At 43.8% G+C, this 13,433-nt stretch overlaps 1 protein-coding gene across 1 annotated transcript in view; it reads right to left on the reverse strand.

The window, feature by feature from the left end:
- Positions 1-427: 427 nt before the first annotated feature.
- Usf3 (upstream transcription factor family member 3) overlaps positions 428-13,433 on the reverse strand; it is a 48,672-nt gene continuing 35,666 nt past the window's right edge. Inside the window, exons 6-7 of the mRNA XM_028752427.1 lie at positions 11,034-11,130; positions 428-8,192 (exon numbers count right to left, since the gene is read on the reverse strand). Coding sequence (XP_028608260.1) covers positions 1,717-8,192; positions 11,034-11,130 — 6,573 coding nt within the window. The 3' untranslated portion in view covers positions 428-1,716. The remainder of the gene's footprint in view (positions 8,193-11,033; positions 11,131-13,433) is intronic.

Here is a 13,433-nt window from a genome sequence, read left to right on the forward strand (position 1 = left end):
ATCTTTTTATTTTATTTTTTTAGGAGAATGGAGGAGGACTGGATCTGGGGGAGAGGGGAGGTGGGTGGGGCTGGAGAACTGCAGTTGGGATGTAATGTTTAAGAGAATTAAAAAAAAATCTACAGTATGTTTTCCTATGCTTTAGAACAAGGGCTTTCAAACCTGTGGGTTGTGACCCACTTGGGGGTCAAAGGACTCTTTCACAGGGGTCACCTAAGACCATCCGAAATCACATATTTACATTACAATTCATAACAGTAGCAAAATTACAGCTATGAAGTAGCAATGAAAATAATTTCATGGTTGGTTGGGGGTCAGCACAACATGAGGAACCGTGTTAAAGGGTTGCAGCATTAAGATTGAGAACTGGGGCTTTAGAGCAAGCCTCAACTGCCCAGCTGCAGACAGCAGCTCTATGGTCATTTCCAATTTGTTCATTTCCAACCGAGACAAGATTATATCAATCTATCATGTGCAGCATGATAAATAAATATGCATATATGATATACATCTCCAGTAGTGAGGGCCAGTCTCTCTACTCTAAAACCATTTCCACACCTACTCTCATTCATGAACACAGACATACATAGTGAAGGTATTTTTGTGAAGCACCATTTCATACCTACAAGAAAAATAATGAATTCATTTTCTTATTATAACTGTTATGAAAGACAATAATGTAATTTACAATGCCATATTTAATATAAATAATCAGCAAATGAAAAGACTTAGACAGCTTAAAACTTGACTCTGAAGTATCTGAAATGTATCTTCTAAACACAACATTTACTGAGCAGGTCTAACATTTAAGTGATTGTAAATTAATGTATTTCAAGACCAAATAAATAGAATGAAGAGAGAATACTAAATCAACATAACTGATGAAGCACTAGTCAGTAACTGACACCAGGGAAACTCACAATACAACTGCTGTTATTCTTTGGCCTAATGCAAAACCCAAGTACTAAGTGGAAAACATTTCTGAATTTTGTCTTAGCTTTGTATTTTTTAAGGCTCATTGTCTAAGGAAGACTTTTGCTTTGCAGAATCTTGGCACATTAAAGGAGAATGTGGCTCCCTACTTTGAAGAACAAGACAAGAAATTTAGGTAGTTTATTAAAAATTATAATTAAGAAAGAAGTCTCTATCAAAGCTCAGGAATGAAGGCTGATCAAACACTTCATTTTTCTATCTGCCTGATATTTTTACTTATGGGAATTCAACTCATTATCAATTCATTACTTGCCATGGTTCAGAACTGTTAGATGTTGACATCAGCAAGCACCTATAATGAATCATGATTTCTTTCAAGTTGCTTTTCCTTTTGGATTTGCAATTTAACCACCTCGACTATCTATTCTACAACTTCTCAACAACCGAGTTTAAAATCTCAGCTCCCTCCTACCACCCAGCATGTGCCAAGATCCTTCAACTTCGGGCTGATTAGTACTTGGGAATAAAAGACTACAAATCAAGCTTGGAAAGGTAAATCCCTTAGATCAGAGAAAGCACATCGCACAAGAATAAAAGATGATTGTTTCAACAACCCCAGTGTATGCATCCTCTCTGACATAGCTTCCTTGTAGTCAGAAGCTAACTGAAAAATGGTTATCCAATACAAAGACACATACCCATATAAGCTCTCTCAATGCACATGTGTATACAGAAGAACAGTTGTCATTTTTACCCAAACCTTTATAGTTAGTCTCTCTGGATTTAAACAGCTGAACTGCAATCATGCCCTAAAATATGGCTTATGTTGTGAGCAGGTCTGTTTGAGGACTGCTTGGAAGAGTCAGAAGCAGAGGAGTTTGCTATGGTAAGCAAAGGTGACATTGCTGAACCATCAGGAAGAGCCGCCGCTATTTCTGGAAACAATGACGTCATATTAAAATTGGATAGGTGAGAGTTGGCCATGTGCATTGGTGGCATCTCGGGAAGAAGAGGGAAACTTGGCTGAGCAAAGCCGACAGGTCTGGGAGGAGATAAAATTGACCCAAATCGGTTGTTTAAACTTCCACTGTTCACTTTCTCTGTGCTAGGATTGGAGAACATTTGGTTAGAAAAATAAGGGATTGAAATGTCATTGGACAGAGTAGGATGAGCAGGAGAGTATGGTGGGTAGAAGGAAGGCAGAGTGTTCTGGGGATCCACTGGGATGAGAGCTGGAGCTCTGGTGGCACTAGGCTGAGTAACCTGTGGGATGAAGGAAGTATTAGTATTTATTGGTGGATTCATGCCACCCTCAGGAATAAAAGGAAAACCAAAATTCTGCGACAGTGAATGCTGGTCAGGACCCGAATTATCATTAGGTACTTGTGGACTATCAGGCATGAAGCGAACAATACTTCCTCTCTTCTCTGCAGCAGGTTGTTGCCGTCCAAGAATCATACTGCCACTAGTGGAGAGAGGAAGATGAGGAAGACTTGGATCAAAGACATTACTGTGTCTTTGATTTCCAGAACGATTCCTTTCAGGCTGGCGGATTTTGGAACCACTGCTGTCCTGCAGGGGATGCCTTGATCTCTGGGCAACTGAAGAGTTAGCCTGACGCACAGGAGGCCCTTGGTCAGCATTCCCATGAGACACAGCTGGGTGTGGCAAAGTTGGCCTTGCAACCCCATGCATGTTGGATGTGACAGGAGGGTTCATGTGGCCCTTGGCCCCATGACTGTCAGTAATCCTCATGGGATTGGACTTCTGTACGGAAACATTGGGACTTGTGTTTCGACCTTGAATATCCCCTGAGGAAGAGGAACTCGAAAAAGGAATATTCAAAGAGCTGTTCCTGGGGTTAATTGCACCTAAAGACATGTCACAACTTTCCCTATTCTGACTTTCACTCTCTCTCCTGATATGAACACTTTCACGAGTTGGTGGACAATTATACTCAATTGTTGAAGATGGACCACATTGTGTATTCCTTGGATGTTCCGAGAGGGATCTTTGACTCCCAATGACCTGATCACCAAGGTGAGGAGCAAGCAGACTCTGCATGAAACTCTGGTGACATGTATTCTCACTGTCCCTTGGTGGGACAGCATTTCCTGTTGGGATGCTCTGAACTGGTGGATAAGATAATCTCTTTTGTCGATCTATTGGTGGTGGGCCAGTGTTTTGACTAATTCGAAAAGCCTGGGACTGCATGCTTCTCAGTGATGGCACAGGGTTACCTATTTCATTGTTTCGTGAAGACTGTACTTCAAAATTACTCTGGGGCTGTTGGCTGGCTCCACCTGGTTTGAATGTTTGGCAATCAGAAAGGCGGATATCTGAGGTGACAGTATGATCCATGCGACCCTGCATATTATGGAGTGCCAAACTCTTATTTCTGGGAACATCAAGATAGCTTCTCATTTCAAGCTGATCTGAAACCCTGGAACCCTGAATGGATATGCCCATTCTCTGTTCTGACGTAGAAGGTGACTTTCCAATGAGTGCTTCGGCAGAGTAGCTTGACACTCGGTTTCTCTCTGGCCTGTGTGGAGCACAGGTCATGTCTGAAGACCTCGTCACAATACTTGGTTGGGATACCATTTGCTGCTCCAAGCCTCTTGATGGTAAAAGCCTCTGCATTGGATTATGCCCAGATACGTGGTCAGAAGAAACTGCTGGACCCTGCTGTCTGCTTCCGCCATCCTGTTGCTGGTGTAGAGCATCCTGACTGAGATGGTTCTGGGGATGGCTATGGCCATCCTGTTGCTGGCGTAGGACGTCCTGACTGAGATGGTTCTGGGGGTGGCTATGGCGTCCCCGGCTAGCTGAAGGGTTTTCACAGCTCTTCTCAGGCTGGGAACTTGCGAAGTGTTGCTGCAGTTGTTGCTGCAGCTGTTGATGGTGAGGATGTGGCTGGCTACTCTTGGGTCTCGACTGGTCAGTTCCATGGTGCTTCGGTTGTAAGGATAGCTGAGATGTAGGAGTGCCCTGAACGAGATTCCTTTTCTTCTGCATCTGAACTTCTTGCTGTAGAGTTCTCTGTTGGTGCACAATATGGGGCTGGGAGTGGACAGCATTATCTGCATGAGGCACGTGATGCTGCAGCTGATACAAGTGATGCCTCTCTCTTAACTGTCCTGCTTGTTGCTGCTGTTGCTGCTGCTGCTTGATGTACAGATGGTTGGTGTGAAGGTGAGACACTCCTTGAGGTGGTACATGCTGCTGCAGTGCCTGCAGATGTTGACCTGCCTGGGTTTGCTGCTGTTGCTCAGCAACTGAAGGCTGAGAATTACACTGAACATCCGTCTGCCTCAATGCAGGAACCACAAAGTTGTTACCAGGTGGGAATAACCGTGTAAGGCCATCTCCATGTGCTGGGTTGCTGACAACTGAGTTCGAGGAGTTGGGGGTGATCTGACTTGCCATCATTTGAGTTTGATCAGGAATGTTGTCTGGAGTCCGGCTCATCAGGGGCATACTTTCAAGTCTGAGAGGGGCTGGCTGACAATGCTTTTGACGTTTGGCTGAAGATAGTAAAAGATCGTCTTGTACAGTGCGCTTTGCAGAGTCTTTACGACTCTCATGACTAGGCTTTGAAAGCGGTTCTTGAACCTGTGGATTTGGTATAGCACTAGTCATGCTGTTCAGTTGTTCCTGGGGATATTCTGTCATCAGAGGTGGCACAGGAGGCTGGCTGCCGTAAGAACTAGATGAAACAGTCATATTAACGGTCACAGGATTAGAAGTTTGATCTGAGCTCTGTGATAGACCTGTGCAGCTGACCAGAGGATGGCTGATGCTGTTCTGATGGGTGAGACTTGGTGGCTGAGAGGCTGACACCTGTAAAGGGGCATTTGATGCTTTAATTCCAAGAGAACAGCTTGGCTTTTCAAGAGGCCTATCGACTGTCACCTCCACGGAACCCTGAGAGTTAAATCCATCTGGTGCTGGATCTGCCTGTCCTGTGCAAGTCTCCTTGTGGATCTGGGGTTTAAAGGGCTGGTCTCCCTCTAAAGAGGTTTCAGAAGGCTTTGGAATAACCTCCTTCACATCAGCCTGTGTGCCAAGCCTTCCCTTCTCAATGCTCTCCTGGTCCAAGATAGCTCTTGCAGCAAGGGCCACGATGTCAGTTTGCTCTGCAAAGGTGCATCCGTCACATGTGTTAGTTGTTGTACTGCTGGTCACATCTTCTCGAGCTGTTTCAGGAAGCATGGATGCAACTGAGAAACTACGACTACTGCCAGAGCTGGTTGACATAGGAGAGTCAGCCTGCCTACTGGTGAGCAAAGAGCCATGAATAGCCTCCTGATCAGGGAGGCAGGAGTGGGGCTGTGGTGGATCTCTGTCATCGCTCATCAGCAATAGTTCCTGCTTGGGATGCAAATCAACATTAGAATCACCTATCTTAGAACTTTCTGGAGAAAAGTCAGGATGCTCCATCTGGACTGAGAGTGATGACCTCTGAAGGTCCTTTTCTTTAGCAAGATCAGACAGCAACATAGTTAGTCCTTGCCCCTTTAAAGGCCCTGCTGTTTGCATGGTGTCCAATGAATCCTGCTGAACTGGGCAAGGTTCTGCCACAATTTCTACTTCAGAAATACAGTCAGTGTTTGAAGTGCCTGTAGTGGATGACATAACAGAAACCTGAGAAACCAAACTCTGGGATTCCATTGGAGATGGAGTCAACACATTGGCTGAAGTACAGGATTTTGTAGCACTGGACAATACTACAGAACATGGTGGTGTACCCTGAGATGTCGCTTGCAAAATGGGAGTAGAATCTTTGGGTTTTGCTGGTGCCAATACAAGCTGTTCATTTGTTTCAGATTCCTGGGAGGATGAGCTACAATCTTCTGCTGACTTAGATTTGGGATCAGACTCAGGGATTACTGATTCAGAATTCAGAATGTCCAAAGAATGTGAAACAGAAATACTAACATTCTTTGCCTGAGACACAGCAACAGAAGATAGGCCAACAGGGAGGCTGTCCAGCAGTCCATCACTACATGATGGCTCTGCTGAGCTGTCAATTCTGGGGCTGTCTATCTTGCCCACATCTCTGACTGAATTCAGGGGACATGCTGGCTTGTTAGCTGTTAAGTGTTTCTTGGCACCTGGCTTCTTGCTCAGTCTTTTTGATTTCATGGTAGAGGGCAAACAAGTGACAGTGTTTGTTGAGGAAGCTGTTGCAAGACTGTAAGTAGTGGATAGTGTGGCTGAATTATCTGCTGTCACAGTAGGTGTTACAGTTGTTGCTAGTGAAACACAGCTAGTGGGGCTGGTTTGACTGTTTGCAGAAGTCTGAGGATTAGAAGACTGGCCTATAGATAACTGTACACAGCTTTGCCCAGCCATCTGTGAAATGCTTTGATTGAGGCTGGCCAAAGCCCCAAATGTGTTCAGGGCAACATTGGTATTTGGATCTTCGCTGGTGGTGGGTTGAATAATTTGCATAGGGCTTTGATTTGTAGTTCCTGATGAGGACATCACAGGCTGCAAAGCAAAGAGCTGTCCATTTAAAGAAATGGTTTGAGGCTGCTGTTGGTTTGACATGGTAACAGAAAAAGTCTGTGTTGAGTTAGATGTGGATAGAGATGAAGGTCTTGGTAATATGTGGACAAGATGCTTTCCTCCAAAAGTCTGTGGGGCCGGCACATTTTGCACTGAATTATGAGACCCTATTATAGCACTGGCGCCATTGACAGGCAGTCGAACAGGACCAGGATGGGGAGCAGAGAGGAGTGGCAATGGGTTCTGATTAGCCGCCTGTATGATGACAATCTGTTGACCTACTGTTTGGTTGGAAACCTCTGCCCTCATCATTGCTGGGCATGGGGTTGTGCTGGGTGGCTGAAGAATGATGACATTTTGGTTAGCTGGAGCTGCAGTGACACCTGACCCAACTGGCTGAGCCATCTGAATCACTTGCATTGCTGAATTCAAGGGAAGGATATTTTTGGGAGGCTGAGATTTAACTTGTGGCTGGGCAATTAGTGGTTGCATAGGTAAGGGTGGACATGAAGGCAGAGTCACCACTACTTGTTCAACTGGCTGCCCATCTGCTGGAGGGGAATTATTCAGGGTGATGCCTGTAGCCACATGCTTGTGGTTGCTTGGGGTAGGGCTGGTATCACACTCATTTAATGCTGGAGTTGCAGCAGAAGATGGTGGCTGGCTTAAAGGCTGAATAGTGTTTCCGGCCAGGTGCAATGTAGTCCATGTTGTCTGTGTGTTTCCGGCTGAAGAGATTCGGGTAAGGCTGCTGATGTTCTTTAGTTCTGAAGCACTGACACTTGAAGAAGGCAGAGAACAAGAAAGAGTCCAACTACCCTCCAAAGGATTTGTAGAAAGACTGCTCACTGGGAGGGTACTCTTCGATACTGCAGTGTGGGCCGGTACTACTGCTGTTGCTGTACTTGTTGCGTCTGCAGTCTTGCTTCCACTCACTGGAGAAGAACCACCTGTAGATCTGGGAGGCTGGGAGCACACTGTGGTGGTAACTGACACAAAAGTGTTTTGTGAATCTGCACTGAAGCCTTGCATGCTCCGGTTGGCCTTGGTTTCATGGTGCACCTCGGAGACAGCTGCTGAACTGCCGGAGGAGGTGCCTGAGACACATGCAACTGTTTTCTTGGATGATTTGGTGCTCTCTTGTGCATTGTTATTTTCTGAAGCATTCTGATCATTTAGGCATGTATTCAAGGAACGATGTTGGTGAGGGTCAGGGCCAACTGAAACAGTGACCACCGAGCCACCAGTGGCACTGAGCATACTTGATTGGCTTTCAGAAGTAGAAAGTTCAAGAATGTTTTGAGCAGAAATGGCAGCGGGAAGACAAAGGGGAACAGACTGGTTGGCAGCCAGTGCAGACACTGTAGTCTGATGCCACGGCTTGTTTTCAGAAGGGTAAACTCCAGAAATAGACACAGGAGTCACAAGCTTGCATGTCCTCTGCACTGGCACCACATTGGCCGTTTGCTTTTGCAAGCTGTGACCAACATTAAAGGTTATTCCTTGAACAGCTGTCCCCTGGCTGTTTCCCCCAGGCTGGCTCCCGTTGGAATAAACAATGATGTTTTTCTGGACCTGGTCACTTGGAATAACAACAGACACCTTTGAGGTTTTCAGATTTCCTTTCCAGTGGATTGTGGGGTCATCATACAAGCATATGTCATTTGCTTTCAATAATTCAATATATCGGCCATTTTCTTTTTGGATTTCTTCTAGTTGTTTCCGTAGCTTTTTAATTTCTTCAGCTAAAATATTAGAAATAAAGATGTAAAAATACAGATGAATGTCAGTAATTATAACAACTTAAGGAAAACTATATGTGCTAAGCCAATGAATTCCAATTCTGGCCATTAGATGCAGGAGGACTCTGCATCAGCCAGGAGCATTCTGCTGCTGTAAGGTTTTCTTCTTAAAGTGGTACCTCAAGCCTCCCTTAAATTCCTTTTAAACTCTACACCTTTAAAGGCCAGCCACTGAAAATCTCCTATGGTGTACAAGTCTCAATGTTCTGAATCAAAACCTTTTTGCTGGGCAGTGATGGCGCATGCCTTTAATCCCAGCACTTGGGAGGCAGAGGCAGGCGGATTTCTGCGTTCGAGGCCAGCCTGGTCCACAGAGTGAGTTCCAGGACAGCCAGGGCTACATAGAGAAATCCTGTCTTGAAAAAACAAACCGAACCAACCAACCAACCAACCAAACAAACAAACAAAAAACCCTTTTCAGTACCCCAGTTAATAGATAAAACAAGGGAAGACAGACTTATTCCTGGTAACATGCTCTTGATAAGCTAAAAGCCTCTTTGTTCAGGATTCCAAGGGTAGGGTTACCACAACTGACAGGCTCTTAATAGCATGACACAGAATGCTGAGGTGTACCCTGAGAGTTAGTACTTAACTAGGCCTTGGCTCAAATACATCAATTTGGGGAACATTTTTCAAAGCAGCCTGATATAGTGGTAGTCCAAAGTGGCCAAGACATGTTAGATAGATATCCTCACAGCTACTCACAGAGGACACTTGTGTTCTTAACAAGGTTGACTGGTATAATTCTTAATTCTGCTAATGCTCCATCTGACTGACAAGACCAAGTTTAAACCACGCCAAACACTAGCATCCCTTTTGGCAAATGGCTTTGGAATTGGACCTCTAAATTTTCATAGTTATTATACTTATAATCTTAGTGGTGATTATATTTGTCTTGGATCTTGTGTGCCTACTGTCTCAATTTTTTATCCTCTTATTTAGTCAATCTATCCTCAGATGGTCCTGCAGCAATCTAACTCCATAGAGTTCAAAGTCAGCAAGAACAGAAGCCTTAAATCCTTCTACACTCACCACAGCCCCAAGCAGTCAGACTATCTAGATGCTGAACACCTAAATGACTTTAGGGTTTCATCTCTTGAGGGGGTAATGTAAAGTAGGTAGGTAGATATTGGCAGGCTTGGAGGTCACTGGGATGAGCCCCTCTCATAACCAGCAGGTTTTAAACAAGACCAGAACTTCAGGCTCTGATAACTAGTCAAAGGGGTGGGATCTATGGCATATCTGGAGCTCAGGGTGAAGACAAGACATTCTGAACTAACTATAAGGTCACTACTATAATGGTGTGTGGGTGTAACTTTGTAAAATTACTATATGGCTAGAAGTTTTACTGCCCCCCCTCATTAGAAGTATATCAAAATGGGCATGTTAATCTCTTGGACAGGAGTATATTCTGAAGGGAAAGTTGTCTCTTCTATAGACCTTAGTATAAAGCATGCCTCCAATACAGATTGGAACAGTGGTCTCCTTGACCACTGTCTGCCTTCAGCCTTTGAGTATGTTCTACAGGAATGGTTCCTTTGGCCATTGTTGATCCTTGAGAAGGTGCTATCCTCTCCTCTATATTAAATGAAACAAACTATCCTCTATCAAAAGAACAACAAACAATGCAGGGATCAGGTAATGGATAGAAAATATGCACACAAAGAACCCAAGAACCTGTGATCACAACAGAGATGACAAGAGAACCATTGAAGCTACTCTGTGTTCTGCCCCATCCTGACCTGGCTGCTAGGCCTTTTCCGAACCACATGTGCCTGGTCGTTTGCCATTAGCTTCCCTTTTCACTAAGGTGACTTGCTTGGCCTAGCCTTCTGTTCTCAGGCAAAGGAGCTTTCACTGGAAAAGTCTAAAGATCATTCTAGCCTCAAAGCATCTTGTGGAGAACTTCACAATGTTCCAAATACCAATATATCTAGCCGTCTGATGGAAGCACCCATAAGGGTAGTCTGCATCATTAAGAGAGCTGACTTAGGAAAGCAGCTTTTTAACAGTGTAAGGAGGGATTCTGAATGCTGCCCTCCTGGAAGGGTTTCCAATACTATTCTTGCCCAGTACAAGCAGTGTGGTACAGCATTGTCCAACTTCAGTAAAATATCGTTCCTTTTAAAGTGGTCTACTACTCCTTTTAAGGTTTGTCACAGGAAAGAAACCCTGCTCTTTTCAGAGCCATAATAAAGGGCCACGCAACTGGCCTTCCACCCTGAGTTTTATACTGGTCCAGAGTGCTTCCTTTCACCAATGCTGCTGGGAAACTCAGAACCCACAGCACAAAAAGTTACACCTAAAAGTCAAGTATATTGAATGACCTGGAAGTTCAATATACACTTTATACTAATGCAAACAATTATGATGTGAATACTTTGGTCTTCTGAGTCAATGCATTGTTAAAACTTGGCCCAGATCTATCTTCTAATCTTGTTTATAAGTTACCATGAACACAGCTCCTCTGTGAGCCATCTTCTGAGAGTCTCCTAACTGCAAGATCCAAGTGGAGCAGAGGAGACTTAACACTATTAGTTTCATGACTTAGACAAACATGAAATACACAGAAGTAATCAACGTTGAAGTTATGTGTTTGTACAAGATGCAAATCAACCACAGAGGAAGAGGAGTTCAGCTACAATGATCTCATTTGCAATGCTATTCTCTTGCGATGCTTGAAGGCAAGCCTATTCTGATTTGAGGGTTGGGGGAGCTTTCCATGTCCTCAATACAAGTCACTGCAACACAAACAGGAGACAGCAAGACTCGGCAAGTCTCCACCTTGTTCACTGCTCCCTCCATTGAGCAGGAGTTCATCGTTTTGCCTCTTCAGTTCTGTTATGTACTTAAAGGCTTGGTCCAGGATCATGTTCTTGCTCTGCAAAAGAAAAGTAACAATTTCAACATTTTATTAAAAGTTAAAACCTGTAAGAATACATGTAACATGTGATAGCTTTATCACATGTGATACATAACTTTTTAAAATACAAATTAGGAGAGATCCCAGGTGGCTGCTCTGCACCCAATCTCACAAAACCCAGAGGAAGCGGGCCTACCAGGAGCTCTAACCCGGGCAGCATCTTAGGTAAGGAGACAACAACACCTGCCTCAAACAGGGAGTAACTGGGACCCACTAGGACCCAGGAATTCACTCCTAGCCCAGAGCACTGGTTTCTTCCAGTCTGGGCCTGAGCACTGGGCAGATCTTGGGCCCCAGCTTTAACCCTAGTAGTAACACCCAACCCACACAGTTCTGAAACAACCAAGATAATAGGAAAGACAGGCTCCAGTCAGAGACAGGGCAGGTAGCTCTAAGGTGACCGAGATAGCAAAAGGCAAGCGCAAGAACATAAACATTAGCAATCCAGGGTACTTGACATCATTAGAACCTAGTTCTCCCACACTAGAAAGTTCTGAATTCCCCATATCACCAGGAAAGCAAGACTCAGATTTAAAATCACTTCTCATGATGATGATAGAGGACTTTTAGAAGGACATAAATAACACTCTCAAAGAATTTGAGGAGAACACAGGTGAACAGGTAGAAGCCCTTAAAGGGGAAACACAAGAATCCCTTAAAGAATTACAAGAGAACACAACCAAACAGGTGAAGGAATTGAACAAATCCATCTAGGACATAAAAATGGAAGTAGAAACAATATAGAAATCACAAAGGGAGACTACCCTGAAGATGGAAAAACCTAGGAAAAAAATCAGGAGTCATAGATGCAAGCATCACCAACAGAATACAAAAGATAGAAGAGAGAATCTCAGGTGCAGAAGATACCATAGAAAATATTGACACAGCGCCAAAGAAAATGCAAAAAGTTCTTAACACAAAACATCCAGGAAATCCAGGACACAATGAGAAGACCAAACCTAAGGATAATAGGTATAGATGAGAGTGAAGATTCCCAACTTAAAGGGCCAATAAATATTTTCAACAAAATTATAGAAGAAAACTTCCCTAACCTAAAGAACGAAAAGCCCATAAACATACAAGAAGCCGACAGAATGCCAAATAGACTAAACCAGAAAAGAAATTCCTTCTGTCACATAATAATCAAAACACCAAATTCACAAAACAAAGAAAGAATATTAAAAGCAGTAAGGGAAAAAGGCCGAGTAACATATAAAGGCAGACCTATAAGAATTACACCAGACTTCTCACCAGAGACTATAAAAGCCAGAAGATCCTGGACTGACATCATACAGACCCTAAGAGAACACAAATGCCAGCCCAGGCTACTATACCTAGCAAAACTCTCAACTACCATAGAGGGAGAAACCAAGATATTCCATGACAAAACCAAATTTACACAATATCTTTCCACAAACCCTGCATTACAAAGGATATTAGCAGGAAAGCTCCAATACAAGGAGGGAAATTACACCCTAGAAAGAGCAAGAAAGTAATCCTCTTCCAACAAATCCAAAAGAAGATAGCCACACAAAGATAATTCCACCTCTAATAACAAAAATAACAGGAATCAACAATCACTGTTCCTCAGTATCTCTTAACACCAATGGACTCAATTCCCCAATAAAAAGACATAGGCTAACAGACTGGATACGTAAACAGGACCCAGCATTTTTCTGCATACAGGAAACATACCTCAGTGACAAAGACAGACACTACCTTAGAGTAAAAGACTGGAAAACAATTTTTCAAGCAAATGGTCCTAAGAAATAAGCTGGAGTAGCCATTCTAAAACTTCCAGCCCGAGAACACAAAGGGAGGGACTTATGGCTCCACCTGTATAGGTAGTTGAGGGTGGCCTTGTCAGGCATCAGTGGAAATGGAGGGCCTTGGTACCCAATAGTTTGGACTCCCTAGTGTTGGGGAATTTGAGAGCAGGGAGGCAGGAATGGGAGGATGGTGGGAGTACACCCTCACAGAAACTTCCCAGAATTATACGGATTAGATATGATAGAGACAGGCCACCAGAAGACTAGATTCCAGAATTCAAACAAAAATATCTTAATACTAAAATTTGTTTTGAGAATTGTATATTGCGCTGGGCAGTGGTGGTGCACACCTTTAATCCCAGCACTTGGGAGGCAGAGGCAGGTGGATTTCTGAGTCCAAGGCCAGCCTGGTCTACAGAGTGAGTTCCAGGACAGCCAGGGCTATACAGAGAAACCCTGTCTCGAAAAACCAAAAAAAAAAAAAAAAAAAAA

This window comes from Grammomys surdaster, unplaced genomic scaffold (genome assembly GCF_004785775.1).
Source record: "Grammomys surdaster isolate TR1022 unplaced genomic scaffold, NIH_TR_1.0 125901, whole genome shotgun sequence".
In the NCBI taxonomy this organism is placed as follows: Eukaryota; Metazoa; Chordata; class Mammalia; order Rodentia; family Muridae; genus Grammomys; species Grammomys surdaster.